This window comes from Chiloscyllium punctatum, chromosome 38 (assembly GCF_047496795.1).
Source record: "Chiloscyllium punctatum isolate Juve2018m chromosome 38, sChiPun1.3, whole genome shotgun sequence".
Lineage (NCBI taxonomy): Eukaryota > Metazoa > Chordata > Chondrichthyes > Orectolobiformes > Hemiscylliidae > Chiloscyllium > Chiloscyllium punctatum.
This window is the reverse complement of record NC_092776.1, coordinates 31,739,529-31,757,829: the sequence shown is the minus strand read 5'-3', so window position 1 is coordinate 31,757,829 and position 18,301 is coordinate 31,739,529. Positions and strand designations below refer to the sequence as shown.

Genomic DNA, 18,301 nt, shown 5'->3' with positions numbered 1-18,301 from the left:
CAAAAATTGGAAGAGTTCAATGAGAAGTGTGACCACCAACTTTGCAGGGTGTAATTATGTAGTCAATTAATGCTAACACCATCCCCCATTCCCCCTCTCCCTGAAGCTAATAACAATTATTTGCTTTTATCTATGCACTTAGCTAATTTCCTTCCTGATATCAATCTTGATAATGGAAAACCTGATAATGTAAATGCAAAACCTGATACTGCTTCAACCAACATCTTCGTTTCTAAAAAAGTAAATTTTAAACTTCCTGACCTCGTACACATGAGTATTTACTTCGTCTGGGGGTTTTTGTAAATGGAAACTGATGAAATTTTATTTCAAATCAAGATCCCACAAACTGTATGTACCATACATCCGCCAAAAAGTTTCTGAAGAAAAGATAAACTTTTTTTGTAATGTTGAAAATACTATTTGATCACCATGATATTAAACATTATGATCTTGTGCCTTGAAGGAGAAAATAAATGAAAGCAGACTAGGATGATTACGAGAACCCAGAGCTGCAAATGCTGCTGTTCTTAACATGCAAACAGTAGAAATATTCTGAGGTCACAATATCTAACGTATGGGATGACTACAGCATGAAACTAGACCCCAAGTATAACTTGATAGTGTAGTACAATTTAATCTCTAGGTTACCTCAGAAGCTAGACATTGATATTGCTGTATGAACAGGTTTAAAGAGCAATATATTAATTAGCAGAAATAAAAAATACAATCCATAAAAAAAATTAAAGGTTTAGAGTAAAGTTTTGACTGGATTCCAACTTTTCTTTGAAAGCCAAGTCAGCAAAATACTCTGCATCCTAAATCAAAAGCAAGTTGTAGTCCCATTGTGGCCTCCTCCAGCTGAGATTATTGGACAGTCTAGAGCTGTGCTCCAAAAAACTTCTAATTTTTAACCATCATCCAGATGATCATTGCACTGGGAATTCAGCCAGTGCCCAAATTAAGCACTACCAGGCCAGGTCTCTGTGACTGTTTTCTACTTGCACATTGGAACTAAGCCTCCCCCTCTGAAGAGCAGCACAGTTTGCAGCAGTGCAGTGTTTTCCATGCACCACCCCAGACATTTTATGGACTTTGTTGATTTGAGATGATCAGCTTTGTGCTGTTGACAATGTCTGCCTCCAGGGAATTTTAGTTGCAAATGCTCACACTGATCTTGCATAGTTCTTTTCCAGATAAAGGAGACTCTTATTCATTGAATCTCAGCTTTACTTCAAGCTGCATCACTGAGGTCAAACAACCCCATGCTTGTGTCTTAGACATTTTAGATGCAATGAATAATAGATTTCCTACCTACTTGTCAGTTCAGACTGATACTAGTGAACATATTTCATTTGCCTATGATAACAAGGAAATAGGATTTTAAACCCTGGAAGCTGTGGAATTTAGAACCCAATTAAGTATTGCCTTTGTGTGTTCCTAGGCAATTTCATTTACCAAAGAAACAATGACAATAATGACTTGGTAGCAGAGAAAATAACTTTTGAAATTGAGCTTAAATCCATTCTTATAAAACTCATTTGTTTGAATTTTAGAAGCCAAAAGACATCTTTGGAAAGATTAATTTGTATTTGTTTGCAAAGGCTACTTTTAAATTGTATGAGAGAGACTTGAAACTTGTTGAAAATATAGTGAAAGCATGAATAGATGCAAGGTAGAATGCACGCCAGTAGAGGTAAATTATAATTCTTTAATTGACAAGATCCATTAATGGCCTTCTTTCGTTTTGCACAATTTGAGTTATGTTTATGTATAACTTGGAAATGGAATATAGAATGTGCAAGCTAAATTGGGGGGTGGTGGAAGATTGAGGATGACTGTTAGAGGACATAGACTGTTAGGAGTGAAAGCACTCAACGTTTAGAACAGCAACAATGAGAATGGAACATCAATCTAAACAGTAATGTTTTCAGTATTGTGGAGGGAAAGAACGAGTGATCGAGAGTGTCCAGATACATTGACCTTGCAATAATGAACTGCAGCAGCAGCTATAAAAAAGCCAAATTAAGATCTGAATTTTATATAGGGGTGTAATGAATTGTATAAGTTGGAGTGCTCCATGAAGCTTTAGGTACTCCTATGCACGTGGCATGTTGAAGGTCTAGCAAAACTAGAAGACCGGTTTACTGGGATGATATTAGGGATGAGGTGTTACAAAAGTTTGAAAAACTAAGTTTGTATTCATGAAGGGTGATATAATACACAACATATACATACAATGTAGGATGTATAAATATTGTTATGTATAATGCCAGTGCTCAAAAAATTGAGAATATTAAAAGCTGAAAATGATTTCTTCTAAATAACTTGGGAATAAGACATTTTACTACCAAGCAGTGAAGAATGCGCAGGCAAGGTCAAAGATTGCAATTAACCCACCAAAGCTAAGAAGCTAGAAATCTTAGAACTTGTTAACATATTGTAGCTTCACCACCAAAAGCTGTTCAAATATAAAGTCTGCCTCATAGGCATGACTGACGACTAAAATAGGGAAGCTCGAGCTGGGAACCCTTCAGGATAGCTTTCGGCAGTTGAATGGGAAAGGTTGGAACTTGAGAAGGGTGAAGCACAGCTCTTTTGGGATGGGTGGGCATTAGCTGTTGGAAAGGGGGGGATGTTCACAATCAATTGGAGTACTTCGGGAAGGTCAAAGGCTTTTTTGAGACACCTTAGTTGAACATTTTCTCCTTCTCCTGGCTCTGTGTACTGACAAGATCACTTTCCATGAGATTGTCTTCTCAGACCAATTGTCAAGATGCTTGTAGCTCTGGCCTCCTCCCTCTACTTGCACCCAAACCTTGCTTTTGTTAAATATGATTCACAGCACCAATAATATGACCAGGTCCCACTTTGGAATGGTAATGAGCCACTTGCATGGGTTTTGCAAGAAACTCCTCTGTCAAGTTATTTTCTTTTAAAGGTGAGAGAAATTACCTCAACCTGTTAGTTTAAGTCTTAGCTCACACCAACCCATCAGTGAGGTGGAGAACTAATGAAAATTGAAATCTTTTGCATCAGCATTAAAAGCACAACAAGGAGGAAAAATCTTTATATGGTAAGAGTGGCTAGTGACCAGGCCATACGAATTGCAGAATTCAATAAAGAAGCAGAAAAATTCTTTTGAGGAGGGCAGAAATATTAAAAGATATGGGTATAAAACAGCCAAAAAAAAATTCAACTGGATTTAGCACTGGCATAGACAAAGTGGGCTGAGTGGCCATCTCCTGTGCTGAAATCTAGTATAAAAGATAAAGGAAAAGTCATAATAATTTTCCTAGACTATCGGGCTGCTTTGCTATTGGACGGAGAGATGACTGGTTTAACCTGAGGGTCACCATGCAACAGATAAGGGGAGAGGTTTGAGTTTTTCATGGTACCCTCACTTGGTGCAGGAATTGAACCCACACTGGTGGCATCATTCTGCATCACAAACCAACCATCCAGCCAACTGAGCTAACCAACCTCTGATGGTTATAGTGTGTAGGAATACGTTGAAAATGCAGGCGATTGGCACAAGGTAATATAACCTGTTCAGGCTACCTTCTGTGCCACAACAGTTTTGTGATTCTGCTTGACTGATTTTGAGTAAATTCTGAACTCCAAACCTGAATGATTGATTGGTTTAATAACTAATGTTCAGTCTCTCAATAGGGCACATATTAAGGATAAAATTTGCGATTGGTATTGTAATAAATTATCTAACGCATTACAGACACCATTGTAGCAGCAGTTCCTGTGGGGTGAATAGATAAGAACAAAAATGTCTTGAAGTAAACATTTCATTCGCTCTTATGCCCTGAATTGGTATTTAACCAAGATGATAAAAACAATGACTGCAGATGCTGAAAACCAAATACTGGATTAGTGGTGCTGGAAGAGCACAGCAGTTCAGGCAGCATCCAACGAGCAGCGAAATTGGATGCTGCCTGAACTGCTGTGCTCTTCCAGCACCACTAATCCAGTATTTAACCAAGATCGGCATCCAACTCCCTTTGTGTTCGAGAAACTCTGGAGTAGTTATTTCCAAAACCTAATGAACCATACCTAGAAAGGCATGAAGGGGAAAAGTTATGTATATAGCTCAATAAGAGTTTCCCAAGGTCCATTTGTATTTCTTGTGGGAAAAAAGAGAGAGATTCCCATTAGAGATTGTTGGATCATAGAAACACAACATAGGAACAGGAATAGCCTATTTCACCCTCCGTGTCTGTTCCACCATTCAAGAAGATCATGGTTCAACTATATCATCGCCATCATCTAGGATCTCTAACCCAGAATGGCTAGCTTCAGTGAATCTAGTATGGTTGGACTTAAGTTTATTATGAGATGGTATGTAATGCCTCCATACAAGCAAAAACTGAATGATGTCCTGTAGATATGTGACGTTCACCCCATTACCAATGCAAAATTGTGTGCTTAGTAATGTGATTCTCCCAGTGGAAATAAGCCCCTGGTCAGAGAATACCTTATTCATTTGGCTGATATTCCTCCAGGGTCTTTTTCTGCACTTAGACTCAAAAATGTTTATAGCACGAAAGGAGGCCATTTGGCCAATGCTTTTGTGCTGGTCGTCAATGATCTGATTACACTAATCCTATTTCAGAACCAGGGGTCACATTCTGTGGATATGGTAGGTCGTTTAGGACTGAGATGAGGAGAAATTTCTTCGCCTAGAGAATGAGGAGCCTGTGGAACTCTCTGCCACAGAAAACTATTGAGGCCAAAACATTGAATGTTTTCAAGAGGGAGATTAGTTATAGTTCTTTTGGGCTAAAGGTATCAAAGTGTATGGGGAGAAAGTGGGAATAAGGTACTGAGCTGGATGATCAGCCATGGTCAAATTGGACGGTAGATCAGGCACGAAGGGCTGAATAGCTGACATTTGCTCCTATTTTCTATGTTTAACCAACATTTCGGGCAATGTGGTCCAGACTCCCAGCATCTGCTAGGAGAAGAAATTTCTCCTCAACTCTTCTCTTTTGCCTTCCACCTCTTACTTTAAATTTGTGCCCCTGGTTATGACCTCTCTACTAACAGAAAAAGTGTCTTCCTTTCCAGCTGACCAAAACACCTCAATATATATATATATATCTACCATGTCTCCTCTCACCCATCACAACTCCCTCGAAATGTGCAAAACCTCACAGTTTTCAGAGTTGAATTCCATTTGTCACTGCTGTGCCCACCTGAGTCCATTCATAATTTCCGCCAGTTTATGGCTACCCTCACACCTGCTTAAGAACCCAACAGTTTTCATGCCATCTGTGAACTTCTTGATCCTATTCCTTACAATGAAGTCCAAAGTCATACATTTTCGCCATAGCAAAGGCATCAGGACTGAGCTGTGTGAAACCCCACAGGAAACAAAATTCCAGTGACAGAAACATTTCTCTACCATCACACTCTGCTTCTTGCCTGTCAGTCAATTTTGGATCCAGCATGCCACTTTGCCTTGGATCAAATGGAGTCTTATTTCTTGACGAGTCTGCCATGAGGGCCATTATTAAAAACCCTTGCTAAAATCCATGTAGACCACATCAAATGCATTATCCTCATCAACACTACTGGTTACCACCTCAAATAATTCAATCAAATCTTTCAAACGAGACATTCCCTTAACAAACCCATGCTGACTCTCCATGAATAATCTGTGTCTCTTCAAATCTGTTCTGTCTCTCGGGATTCTTCTCATAACTTTCCCACCTTGGAGGTTAGATTGACTGGCCTGTATTTTCTTGGTGCCTCTCCTTTTAACAATGAGACAGTTTCAGAGGTCCTCCAGTCCACTGACACCTCACCTATGAGCAGGGAGGGTTTTAAAATTACTGCCAGGTCCCCTGATATCTGCTCCTTTGCTTCCCTCAACAACCTAGAATAGATTTCTTTCAAGCTTTAGGCACATCCACATTTTTAAGGCTGCTAAACCTGCTAGTTCCACTGTTAGTTAACGTTTCACTGTCCTCTGCATACATCTGTACTTGTGCCGTCCTTTTCCATTGTGAAGACCGATGCAAAGTGTTAATTGAGGACCGTGCCCACTTCTTCTGGGTCCAAACACTGGTTGCCTTTAGAATCATGGGATCCTTACAGTGCAGGTACAGGCCATTCAGCCTATCGAGACTGCACCAACCTTCCGAACAGCATCCCACCTTATTCCTGTAACCCCACATTTACCATAGCTAACCCACCAGCACTTAGCTTGCAGATCTCTGGACACTATGGGGCAAATTAGCATGGCCAATCCACCTAACCAGCACATTTTGGACTGAGTGGAAACCCACACAGACACGGAGTTTGTGCAAACTCCACATAGACAGCCACCCGAGGCTGGAATCGAACCCAGGTCCCTGGTCCTATCAGGCAATAGTGATAACCACTGAGCAACTGTGCTGCCAAGTGGGCCCTGTTCTCCCCTTTTTTATGTGTTTAAAAAGCCTTATTAATTTTCCTTTATTCTACTTACTACTGCAGTCTCTTAGCTTTCCTAATTTTCTTTTTTATTCATCCCTCTCACTCCACACATTTTAACCTCCTATAGACTCTGCTGTATTGAGCCCTCAGTATTTGCCATATGCTTCAGTTTTTTTTTCTCCTAACCTTTACATCCCTTGGCATCCAGGTTATCTAGTCTTTGTCTTTTATCATTATCTTTATGGAAATATAATGCCTTGTACTCTCTCTCTTTCTTCCTCCAATGTCTCCCACTCTGCCATAGTTTTGTCTGTGCCCGGTAGCTGCTCCTGATCCAATCAGGCCAAATTGTGTCTCATCTTCAGAAAAATTAGCCTCTCCCCAGTTTGGAACTCTTATTTCCAGCACACGATTATCTTATTCCTAAATCTAACTGAGTTATGGTCACTCTCCCAAAAGCTCCCCTATTAGTGCACTTTCCGCCTGCTCAGGCTCATTTCCAAATACAAGGCCCGAATTTGCCCCTTCCCTTGTTGGGCTTTCTACTCACTAGCTTAAAAAAATGCTTTTTCCTGGATGAAACTTATACTCTTTCCCTACCCTTCATACTAAAACTATCCCAGTGAGTATTAGAATCTCTACAGCATGAAAGCAGGCCATTCGATCCACTGAGTCCACACCGACCCTCTGAAGAGTAGCCTATAGTACACATGCAACAGTGCTTTTGGTCCTTTGTGCATTTTACTTCTATCTATATATCCTAAAGTGATGATCCTACCAAGATATGAATCTTAATAAAAGCAAATTACTGCGGATGCTGGAATCTGAAACCTAAAGAGGGAAAATGCTGGAAAATCTCAGCAAGTCTGGCAGCATCTGTAAGGAGAGAAAAGAGTTGATGTTTCGAGTCTAACTGACCCTTTGTCAAAAATATAATCCTTCCTTACCGCTACAATTAATTCCTTGATCAATATTGCAAACACTTTTGTCCCACACACTGTCTCATTGCACCAGGAATGTTAAGCTGTCAGTTTTGCCCATCTTTCAGCTGAGTCTCTGTCATAGCCACATAGCAGTATGCTATTATAACTTTCTGTGCCTTTAGCTTGCCTGTCTTGATCTTCATTCTGTTTGCTGAACTTCCTACTTTCTTATCTAACTTATGTTTCCTCTGCTTTCCAGCATCACTTTCTCATGCTTTTAATTCTAATTGTACGTCAGCTTTTCCCACACAGCCTTCCTGAAGCAGAAAAGCAGATTGTTGGTGACTACTACCCTAAGCTGCGAGGTGACCATGTCCTCAAGCATGTTATGCACAAACCTCTCAGCCTTGTGAATGTACAGTAATGCCCTGAGCTGTTGCTCAGGTTCCAAAATCCTGAGCTTGAGTTGCTCCATCTGAAGACACCTCCTGTACATGTGACCATTTAGACCACCAGGAGCATCTAGGAGTTTCTACAGAGTGCAGGATATGCAAATCTTAAGCTTGGCCTCCTCAGATATAGAGGCAAAAGTGAGGACTGCAGATGCTGGAAACCAGAGTTTAGATCATAGTGGTGCTGGAAAAGCACAGCAGGTCAGGCAGCATCCGAGGAACAGGAAATTCGCCATTTTGGGTAAAAACCCTTCATCAGGAATTTCCTGCTCCTCGGATGCTGCCTGACCTGCTGTGCTTTTCCAGCGCCACTCTAATCTTGACTGTAATCTCCAGCATCTGCAGTACCCACTTCTGTCTACTTGAGTATAGTCGAGAAAAATCTTATTTGTGTACTTAAAGTTTTAAAATATTAATCATCTCTGTAAAGGTTTTAAGCTGTACTTTTATAGCCTTAACTTAAATCAATATCTAGTCACAAGAGCCAAGGCCAATTACCTCCCTGCTGTCCTATCACTTTAATTTTGTTGAAGCAGTTCCATTGCCAGTTTGTTTCTGGGACCTCTCCATTCGCACTGCTTCTGAGTCCCACACAGATGGACTACCGGTCTAGTCCGCTTCAGCGCATCTCTGTATTTATTGCTCATTTTAAGCTCTGCCACTGCTCCCACATCCCCCACAGATCTGCTGCTGGGTCTGTCTACATCACCGTACCTGCCTCGTTCCTCTCAGTGATGCTGACTGCCTTTCACAGAGTTCTCCCCTCACCCACCCCAAGAGATTTTCATCCTATTGAGTGTTATATAATTTGTCTGTTTGATCTGCCATAGTTAAATCTACCAGTGCATGGGTATCACCAATGGCTGCTGTTGCCTGAGCATTGTGCTAAATCATTAGAGGTTTCCAGCAGGAAGACCGTGTGCTAAAGGAAAGAGTGTTTCGACAATCTTGCTCCTAAGTCAAAATCTTTCCTTTTTTTTTTTTTGCTTCAATTTGTGTACAGATTCTTCAGTTCTGGCATCCGTTGTGTCTATCCCGTATCCAAATAATGTGGCTTTGCAGTGAAGAATCCTAGTACTTAATGATTGAAAAATGAGATCTTATTCTAGCAAGGCACAGAATCCCAGTAGAGGTACGAGAAGCATGTTTTTCCTGGAATTCCTTCAAATCTGCATGAATATACAAACAGACTGATTTAACCTCAGGTGGAAAGCTGGGTGCTTTCATATGAAGGCAGAAGGAGTTTTTTAAAAAAACACTTCAGGCCTTTCTGTTTATTTTGTTAGTGATTGGCTAGAAAGCACCACGTGTGTTTCTTTTCACTTTCAAACAAAACTGGCCAATCCAATAATGAGTAGATGAAGTATGAAGTCCCAAGTTTTCTTGAAAATGGCTTGGTTTACGTGGAAGGTAATCCTTCTTAATTGGTGAATCAATTTGTATTTGACACTGTTAACACACCCTGTTAGAAAACCTAACCCTTTTTATTGCACATTTGGAACTGAAAATGAACAACAAAATCTATTAGCATCTGTTTAATGTAGAATTTCAGTTCAAAAGTTGTGTATTTACTTAAAGTGTAAACAGTGATTTGGTATCTACATGTGATGTAAGTAACAAGCATGATGCTCAATTTCATGAGTTTGAACGGTCTTTCTTTTGATAAAATTGTGTACATGGTGAGTAATCTTTATACCAAAACTCAAATGTCTAATAATGTCTTAACAAGTTTGCTATAAGTTGAATCAAGCAGCAGTTCATCACTGAGGTTCAGTCATATTTTCAGTAGGCAATTCATTCCTCTGCTTCAGTGTATAATCCCATAACAACAACCTACATTTGTAAACTACCTTCATCACAAAATGCATCCAGATTTTTCACAGAATGATTTAAAAACATGATATCATAACCTAGCCTTGAGTAGATATTAGAGGAGGTTTGGTTGAAGGTTGGTTTAAGAAATATCTTAAAGAAGACAAGTGAAGCAGAGAAGTGAAGAGATATAAAGAGGGAATTCCAGATCCTGAGGTCAGGGCAACTGAAGGCCTGGCCACCAATGGTGGGACATTTAAAATTTGAAATGCACAAAAGGCCACAGTTGGAGATGTGTAGGTACCTGAGGGTCACGGCAGTGGAGAGGTTGAGGGATGGGGATGGGGAGGCCATAGAAGAAGATGAAAATGAGGATGACAGTTTAAACTCAGTGTTGCTTGACTGAAAGCGAATGTAAATCAGCCAGTACAGGGGTGACCAGCAAAAAGGACCTATTTCTGTCACATGAAACTTGTTTCTTCCAACCTGCGCTCAATATTTTTTCCTCTCCCATTCAGCACCACAAGAGACACAAGTAATACTCTGGATGTTTTCTAATCAACCTGTACGGAGATGGTATTACATGTAACAGGAGCAGGTGGTATTGGAACCCTGGCCTCCTAACGCAGAGGTACAGACATTACAACTGTGCCACGAGACGATCAAATAATATTCTGAATATTTTCTCATCAACCTACACAGAGAGATGTTTTACAGACTTCTGTTCTACACAGGACTGGAACCCAGGTTGCCTGGTTTAGGGGTAGGAACCTTACCACTGCATCACAAGTGCCCTCAAATAATATGCTGAACGTACTATGAAAATTGGTTTATTACAGCTGCAGAGGCATTAGAGCTAAATGGTATGTTAACGATGCCAAAGATTGCAAGAAGGTTGAGAAGGATAAGGAGGAATGGTTCACCTTTGTCACTCTCAAATACAATATCATTCATAACTTTTGATAAGAGATGTTTGAGTATGGTGATGGATAAAAATCTTACTGGAGGGGTTCAAACATGGAACACTAGGAAAGAGATGGGCACAGATTTGTGGATGACACACATTCAGAGTTCGAAGAGGAAAAGGATATTGGAGATGGACACTGGAGCCAAGGATTGCTTTCATTTGAGGAGTGGGTGATGTCTGCCTGAGTTTTAAATAAAGCAATGATACTTGACAGTAGTTGTTGTTCTTAACAATATCAGCTAACATGGGGAAAAGGCAGTTGGGTGATGAGCATTGGGAATAGGAACAAGAAGTGTGTCTCATGGACAAGGTGACTTCTTAGATTCAGGGCTAGAGCACAGGAAATTTAGAGTAAATTTGGCCTAATGAGCTAGAGGACAGGTGAGGAGAGGAAGCAACAGAGGCAACTGGTGAAACGATTTTCATCTTTGCAAAGAAATCAACGGCCTGCTCGCATTTGCTGTTTGCCAAGTGGGTGGAGGAGGCAGAGGAAAAAGGTTTAAGAAGATGGTCAGCAGTCTTTTAAATTAATCATTTTAACTGAACTCATTAAACTCAGTTAACCAGGAAAAAATAGCATTAAAGGTAATTATTTAATAGGGTACAAATGAACTTGTTATGATTTGTTCTATTGTCGGTCAAATGTCTGCAGACGGATGCCAAACCTGTTGCAGAAACCAAGTATGAAGTCTGCTCTCCCTAGAAACTATAGGTACAGATCTATTAAAGAATATTAAACAATTATTGTAGGTTGTGTCCAAGTAAAACTATCCACTATTGTGTTAAGTTTACTGGAAGAGAAATTGGATGCAAGATATGATCTTTATGCCATGTAATCCCTTTGGAACTTTTGCCCCTGCAGTCATCTACAAAACAACTTTGCTATGAAATAAAATGTGTTACAGATTTTTAATGCCAATATTTCCCATTGATTCTGTTTAGCAGCTGGTGTTGATTTTTCTCTCCATGCAACATTGTTAGACTCAATGTATTAATAATTTACAATGCTGTGGAACTGGGTGTAGCATCTGGTTCATGCTTGTGAATCTCCACATGTTGATTTCAAGAGCGAGCCAGAGACTGGGCATACTGTGTGAGTAACTGACCCCCTGACTCCCCAGTGTGATGGAATACTCCCCATTTGCCTGAATGGATGCAGCTCTAACGACATTCGAGAAGTGTCACACCATCCAGGACAAAGCAGACTACTTGATTGGCACCGCATCCATAGGTATCCTCTCCCTCCACTGCCAAATGTCAAGTAGCAGCAGTAGGTGCCATGTGGAGGAAGCTTTGCAGAAATTCACCAAAGACCCTTAAACTGCACCTTGCAAACCCACAACCACTACCAGCTAGAAGGCCAAGGCCAGCTGACACATGGGGACACTATCAGTTGCAAGTTTCCCTCTAAGTCACTCACCTGCAACAGTTCAAGAAAGCAGCTGTCTATCACCCTCGTAAGAGCAACTAAGGACAGACTATAGGGAATGGCACAGTGGCTCAGTGGTTAGCATTACTGCCTCACAGTGCCAAGGACCCAGGTTTCATTCCAGCCTTGGATGACTGTACAAACTCCTCCGACATTCTCCCTATGTCTGTAGTGGGTTTCCTCCAGGTACTTCAGTTTCCTCTCTCAGTCCAAACATGGGCTTGGTCATGCTACATTGCTGATAGTGTCAAGGGATGCATAGCTTAGATTAGCCATGGGGGAAAAATAGGGCAAGGGATGGGCTGCTTTCCAGAAGGTCAGTGTGGACTTGATGGGCTGAATGACCTGCTTCCACATTGTAGGGATTTTATGATTGTATGAAATGCTGGCCAGCTAGTGACACCCAAGTTCCACAAGGGGATAATAAAAGTTCTCAGTCACTAAGTTATGGGGACACAATACAAGCCAGTCACCTCTCCAAACCGGAAGTGAAATTTCTTGGGGATGTCACTGATTGATTTAATAAGTTGCAGATGGTTAAACTGCAGCAATGCCCGAGATCTGAATGCAAGTCGCTTGCCAAATCTTACCTGGGACACAATGCATTGTGCGTTATGGGGACAAAATAAATGTTCAGTAGATAAACTCAAAGAATTAAAGCTTTGATTTATTGAACATAAAACTTATCTGTCCCTCTTGTTTTTTTCCCTCCTTTTTGTGGTATTGGACAGTAATGAAGAGCACAACAGTAACATTCTTGCAATTAGCTCTCATGTGGACCTGAAATGGAAGATGCAGCCTAAAGTGATACTGACAGACGATTGTCCCCAATGTAGTGAATCCAGAGAGGTGGCTATGTTACCATGGTGACTCTTTTAACCAAAGGTCTGGAAAACAAGGGATTGGATTATGGTACATGCAACACCTTCAACTCTGAACTGGTAAGCTTATTAATTAAACCTATAATGCGGAGTTTTAAAACATAACACTTGCCTTATGCTTGCAATATAAATCTTTCAGAAACAAACTTCAATAGGTTGGTAATATTGTGTAATTTTGCAACATCATTTCAATTATATAGACTCTTCAAATGTTGTTTCACTGGGACTTTTCTTAAGTCATGCCTCTTTGAATTTGTACCTTTAACTTCAAGCATTTTTTTTTTCTGGACAATATCTGTTCGATTCCATTGAAATGGTTGCAGTTGTCTTTTTGTTTTTAAAAAAAAGTCTTATCCAGCACTGATACTTAGCAAAGATTGTTCTTGAAATCAAAAGAGTAACCATGTACTGTATTAATTAAAGCTGCTGCTCTGATTCTTAGGGTAGCTTCTGAAATTAACTGTTTATAGAAGTTAATTCAGCTAAGTTTCTCAATTGTAGCATGAGAGAACACTACAAATGTTTCAGAAAAGTGTCACAAAGGATTGTGAGCTTTTTTTGGGGAATATGGTATTCCTTTTCAACTAACAGATGAATTTCTAACAATAGCAAAAATGTCTTTAAGAGCTGAGGTTCTATCTGCAGCAGCAGAAAATACTTAATGTTGACAGTTTTGCCAGTAATTTTTGAGAGTGGGCCAACAAATGTATTTTCCCACAAAATGTGTATGTTTATCCAGACTCCAAATGGTGAGTCTGTGCAGTTATCCTGCTTGGTCCTATGGGTATTCTCGTGTTCTTCAGTTACAGCTAAATAGATAAACAGAGTTAACTATTATCCCATAGGAGCAATGCACTGATAATTCTGAATGAGAATATTTCCAAATTCCACTTTATTTATGGGCTTTCCAGGAATGAGTTTCAAACGTTAAAGGAGACAAACCAGATTGTTTCAACAAATTTCCAATATTACTGCAATTCAACTTAAATTGAGGTGGGAGGATATACTTCAGTTAACAATTGCAAATGGCATTTCCCAGCAGAAATGGGATGTCAGTGGAGAAGATTTATTTTTTGCAAAGAAAGAAAATGAGTCTTGTTATGGAAACGGCAGAGAAGATAATTGAAATTGCTTATTCTCCTCATCTTCTGTCCTAAACTGTACAGAGATGTACAGCGTGGAAACAGACCCTTCAGTCCAACTCTTCCATGCCGACCAGACATCCTAAATTAATCTAGTCCTATTTTCCAGCACTTGGCCCATATCCTTCTAAATCCTTCGTATTCATATCTTCATTCAGATGCCTTTTAGATGTGCTACCAGCCTCCCCTCTCACCTTAAATCTATGCACTCTAGTTTTGGACTCCCCTCCCCTGGGGAAAAGAACTTGGCTGTTAACCCAATACATGCTCTTGTAATTTTACAAACTTCTATAACATCACCCCTCAGCCTCCAGTGGGCCGGGGGAAGAAACCCAGCCTATTCAGCCTCTCCCTATAGCTCAAACCCTCCAACTCTGGCAGCATCCCTGTAAATCTTTTCTGAACCCTTTCAAGTTTCATAACATCTTTCCTATAGCAGGGAGACTAGGATTGAATGCAGTATTCCAAAAGTGGCCTAACCAATGTTCTCTACAGCCATAACATGACCTCCCTACTCTCATTCTCATTGCACTGATCAATAAAGGCAAGCATACCAAGCAATCTTCACTACCCTACTTACCTGTGATTCCACTTTTGATGAACTATGAAACTGCACCCCAAAGTCTCGCTAAGCAGGAAAATTACCATGGAGAATGTACTAATTAATGATGATTGACAGTTAACTACCAAGCTTTAGTTACATCTTAAGCCAGGCAGGTTGACTCTGGTTCAGGTATTTCCCTGAGAATTGAACCAGCAAATGGATGTTAACTGTTGTTGAGTGAAAACAAGTGCAGTGCATGTACATGGTCTTCCTGACTACAAAGAACAGGACCCTGTGAATTATTATGTGTAGCTTCCAATATCTGCAAGACCACCTCACTCTGTTCACAGCTAACAATCCTAAATTGATTATCAGCATAACTCTTTGCACACTCAGGATTATCCAGCAAATGGCAGAATTGTGTCTCACAATAGGCTCTGGGTTGGACATTTTGCAAGCATTCAGGGTAACTGCAGGTAGACTTTGGCACATTTCAGGACCAAGAGCGACCACTCTGAGATTATGATGAACAGCAAGAGCAGAGAGGTCCTAGAAACAGACCATTGGTGGAACATTTTGAGACTTGGGAGTGATAGCATCAAGGTGTAAAGGAGTAGTGAATGCAGAGAGGTGCCAGTCACAGGCAAACAGTGTTGGAGCTGTATGGGACTTTCGAACGGTACCAATGAGAGTGGAGAGGCTGCAACAATAGGGTGCTTCCTGGATGCTAGGGTTGAGGATGCCATGAACAAGAGTTTTCTGAAGGGGGGGAAGGTGAACAGCCTGATGATGAATTCTATGCCATACGAAGAATGAGATATGAGGTCCTGCAATCAGAATTCAGGAAGTTGGACATGAAATAGAAAAGCAAGACTCCCAAAGATGTAATCTCTGGATTGGAGTCTCCAGTGCCAAGGAGTAGTGAGTATAGGAATAGAAGCATGCAGCAGGTAAATGCACAGTTGGAGAAATAGTGGAGGACATCGAGCTTTAGATTCCTGAGACACTGGCACTATTTCTGAGCGAAGTGGGAACTGTACCTGTTGTTCAGATTACATCTGAACAGAAGTGTGATCAAAATTTTCACTATGAGATTTGCCAATGTGTTAGGGCAGAATTGAATGAGGTTGGCAGGAGAATCTGATCCTGACAAATTGGTCAGAAGTGAGATTAGAAGCAAAAATACAAATGAGTGAGTCTGGAAGGCACAGGAAACATAAGATGGGTAAGAAAATAGTAAGGTCAGTAAGGCTAAATGTAACATTTTAATGCAAGCAGCTTGAGGAATAAGACAGACTGGCTGAGTGCATATAGCCACGTGGAAATATGATACCATAGCTATGAAAGATGGGCATGATTAGCTGCTGAGCATTTCTGGTTATGGGGCATTCAAATGAGATAAAGAAAAGAGTGCAGGTCACAGTGTTGATCGAGGAATCAATAAAAGCATTGAGGAGAGATGATGTTCTGGAAGATTTGTTCAATTAAGTCAGAGTGGAAATGAAAAACCCAAAAGAAGCAAGCATGCATTTGGGGTATTTAAAAGGTACTCAAACAGTCAGAGCGAGAGAGAGGGTCATATATGTAATTGAATGTTTAAAAATTGCAAGCTTAGTAAGGCAGTAATAGTAGATGATTTTAATTACTCCAGTATTAACTGGGATAGTTCATGTCCGAGGCAGGGAGAGAGCAGAATTCTTAAATTTCATCCAGTAAAACTTTCTGTGAATGTGTAAAAAGCCCCAGATAGGAGAGGATAGTTCAGGATCAGATATTTGGAAATGAGCTTGGGCATTGGGAAGGCATAACAGTAGGGGAACGTTTTGGAGATAGTGATCATAGTTCAGTTAGATTTGGATAATTATCAAAAAAATACTGTGATGGGAATAAAAATTCTAGACTAGGGAGAGGCTAGTTTTAATAAGAAGAGATATGATTTGGCTCAAGTGGACTGACGGCAGCTATTTGCAAATAAAACCATGAGAGCTGTGAGAGGAATTCAAATAGGAAATACAGAGGACTCTTCAGCTGCAATGGTCGTGTGCCTACCTCTAGGCCAGGAGAGCTGGGTTCAAGTCCCATCTGCTCCAGAGCTAAGTATCTCAGAACAGTTTGATTAGAAAATATCTTAGGGTGAATATGTTCCTGTCAAGACACAGAGTGGGACCAACACAGGAGAAATCTGGATGTCAAGGGGCATTAAGGGTAAAATTTAAGAAAAAGACTCTTCAGGCAGGTGCCCACAGCTCAATTCAGAGTCCCTAAAGGAGCATAAAAATGCAGGTGAACCTGAAAGAAATTAGGAAAGCCAAGAGATGCAAGACAAATTATTGGTAGATATAATAAAGAAAAATAAATTATAAATATAAAGAAAATCACTAGGGAAGGAGTAGTGCCCATTAGAAACCATAGAGATGATGTGTATGGGGACCCAGAAGGCATGGGCAAAACCCTTAATGAACAGACTTCACAACGGAAAAGAATGATACAGGTATAGATATAGGATGGTGGACAGTAAAATCTTATAAGAAAATAACATGGAGAGAGGAGATATTTGAAGGTTTAGCAGCCTTAAATGTGGATAAACTTGAAAACCTGGATGAGGTGTGTCCCAAGCTGTTGACTGAGGCAGGATAGGAAGTATTGAGGGCCTTGACAATAATTTTCAAATCCCCGCAGCCCACAGGTGAGACACAACAGGTTTAGACATTGCTAACATTGTCCCATTATTTACAAAAGAAGACGATAGGATAGACTTGGAAATTACAGGACAGTCTAACCTCCGTGCTGAAGAGGTTATTATAAAGGATTCTGAGGGACAGAATAGAGTAGTGTTCTCAGGTTTGCTATCAGTGCCACGTGATAGTGAGATGAGGAACAGTCAGCGATGGTAGCTTAACACGTGGCTGCAAGGCTGGTGCAGGAGGGAGTTCTTCAGATATCTAGACCATTGGGATACCTTCTAGGGAAGGTGGGACCTGTACATGAAGGACGGGTTGCAGCTGACCTGGAGGGGCACAAATGTCCTGGGTGGAAGATTTGCTCTTGTGATTCGGGAGGGTTTAAACTGGTTTGGCGGGGTGGTGGGAATCAGAGCCACATGTCTGAGAGGGGGTCAGTTGCAGATGGGACAGTGACAGGATATATTGAATCTATCCAGAAGATTTCTCACGCGATGAAACAAAAGGGATCGGTTAAAGTGTGTCTGCTTAAATGCAAGGAGTATCCGAAATAAGAGTGATGAACTTAGAGCATGGATCAGTATTTGGGGCTACGCTGTTGTAGCCATAACAGAGACGTGGGTTTCACTGGGGCAGGAATGGTTGCTTAATGTTCTAGGGTTTAGAACGTATAAAAAGAACAGGGAGGGTGGAAAAAGAGGAGGGGGTGTAGCATGGCTAATCAGAGAGCACATTACATTTACAGAAACAAAAGTTATTGAGGAAGGTTTGTCTACTGAGTCAGTGTGGGTGGAAGTTAGGAACAGCAAGGGAACAGCCACCGCATTGGGGGTTTTCTACAGACCACCTAATAGCAGTAGAGAGATTGAAGATCTGGGCAGATTCTGGAAAAATGCAAAAGTAGCAGGGTTGTTGTTCTGGGTGATTTCAACTTTTCCAATATTGACTAGGACCTCCTTAGTGCAGATGGTTTGGATGGAGCCGTTTTTGTCAGGTGTATTCAGGAGGGTTTCCTTACTCAGTATGTAGACAGACCGACGA

General features: G+C 40.7%; 1 protein-coding gene across 8 annotated transcripts in view; it reads left to right on the top strand.

The window, feature by feature from the left end:
- The window catches only part of fam53b (family with sequence similarity 53 member B), a 160,694-nt gene that overhangs the window by 53,389 nt on the left and 89,004 nt on the right, over positions 1-18,301 (top strand). For 4 of the 8 annotated variants that reach the window (XM_072557536.1, XM_072557534.1, XM_072557535.1 and 1 more), the window contains 2 exons: positions 8,808-8,936; positions 12,744-12,953. In XM_072557536.1, coding sequence (XP_072413637.1) covers positions 12,876-12,953 — 78 coding nt within the window. In that variant the 5' untranslated portion in view covers positions 8,808-8,936; positions 12,744-12,875. Of the gene's footprint in view, positions 1-8,807; positions 8,937-10,134; positions 10,380-12,743; positions 12,954-18,301 lie in introns of all 8 variants that reach the window. The other 4 variants (XM_072557538.1, XM_072557537.1, XM_072557531.1 and 1 more) reach the window with 3 other exon arrangements.